The 1,193-nt window shown below is 28.3% G+C and overlaps 1 protein-coding gene across 1 annotated transcript; it reads right to left on the bottom strand.

Annotated features, from left to right (window-relative positions):
* Nucleotides 1-337: 337 nt before the first annotated feature.
* On the bottom strand, nt 338-545 carry LOAG_13820 (hypothetical protein; the record flags this gene model as incomplete). Its single annotated transcript, XM_003149325.1, has 1 exon — nt 338-545. A coding segment is annotated over one exon (208 nt), but the record flags the coding sequence as incomplete, so codon positions are not given.
* Nucleotides 546-1,193: the final 648 nt, after the last annotated feature.

Here is a 1,193-nt window from a genome sequence, read left to right as displayed (position 1 = left end):
CTTTGATTTTAAAATTCGCAAATATAAGGATTTGAAAAATTAGAAAAAAAATCATTTTTTATTAAAAGTTATTAATAGTTCGAAATGAAAGTTTTTCGTTAAATTAGTTAAACAATTTAATTTACTCATTTTATGATAGATTTTTTTTAGCTCCTTTCTCCCTCAATAAGAGAAAAAGTAATTTTCCAATCATACCTTAATTTTTGCAATTTGTTGAAATCAATTATAATCGATCAAAATACTTCTAGAAATCACATACCTTTTTTTTCGTTAGAGAGAGAGAGACAGGGAAGGACAGTAATGGAAAATGTAACATTTGAAATTGATAAAATTGTTTTTATTTCTGATCATCCTTCCAAAGATTCCAATTAGGGGACGATATCCTGTCGCATGATACGAGGTCAAATACTCTGCTTTGATTGAATGCTTCTAACGGTATCTGTCGGATATTTTCACCTGCATCGCAAATTATTCGTGCAAAACTGAGTTTTTTGATTTCATCAATTTGAAAACTTGTCAGAATTTCAGGATTTTCATAATAATATCTATAAAGAACGAAATTATTCAACAAAAAATTAATTGTCAATAAATTAGATAAAATATTCAAAAAAAAGAACATTATATATAAGCTATTTTTAATTAGTTGAAATTTTAATCCTGCCATGAAATTAGCAAAATAATAAAATTTGGAACTTTACTCTCTTACCTATCACCGTTTCGTAATCTTCGAAATTACTCCGAAATGATACAGGCTAGAGTAGGTCCAATAATTGTTTAAATTTTGTTTTGCAGTTTTAAGTGCAAAATTTTGAAAAATTTTTGTGTTTTTTGATTCATGAAAATTCTTTGGCTAAAACAACAGTGACTATGATAAGTACCCAAAACTAGGCTGCCAAAGAATTAACAAACTCTCTTGGCTTCTTCCTCCTAACTAAATCAATTGAGCTTGTTTCCGGTAGCATAATACTAATGAAGACCTATTAGTTATTACAACTCAATAAAATGAAACAACAAATTTTTTTGGAAAACAAACCTTCCGCAATTGTGACAACTGCGAATAGCAAGAGTAATAGCAAAATGAATTTCGTCATCATTGATCTGATATATTGGTACAATTGACCCAATCGTTATTAATCAATTAGTAAGTCGTCACTGATCTGATATATTGGTACAGTTGACCCAATCGTTTTTAA

The sequence above is a fragment of the Loa loa genome (genome assembly GCF_000183805.2).
Source record: "Loa loa unplaced genomic scaffold supercont3.510, whole genome shotgun sequence".
Lineage (NCBI taxonomy): Eukaryota > Metazoa > Nematoda > Chromadorea > Rhabditida > Onchocercidae > Loa > Loa loa.
The sequence above is the reverse complement of the archived record's forward strand: the minus strand, read 5'-3'. Positions and strand labels throughout refer to the sequence as shown.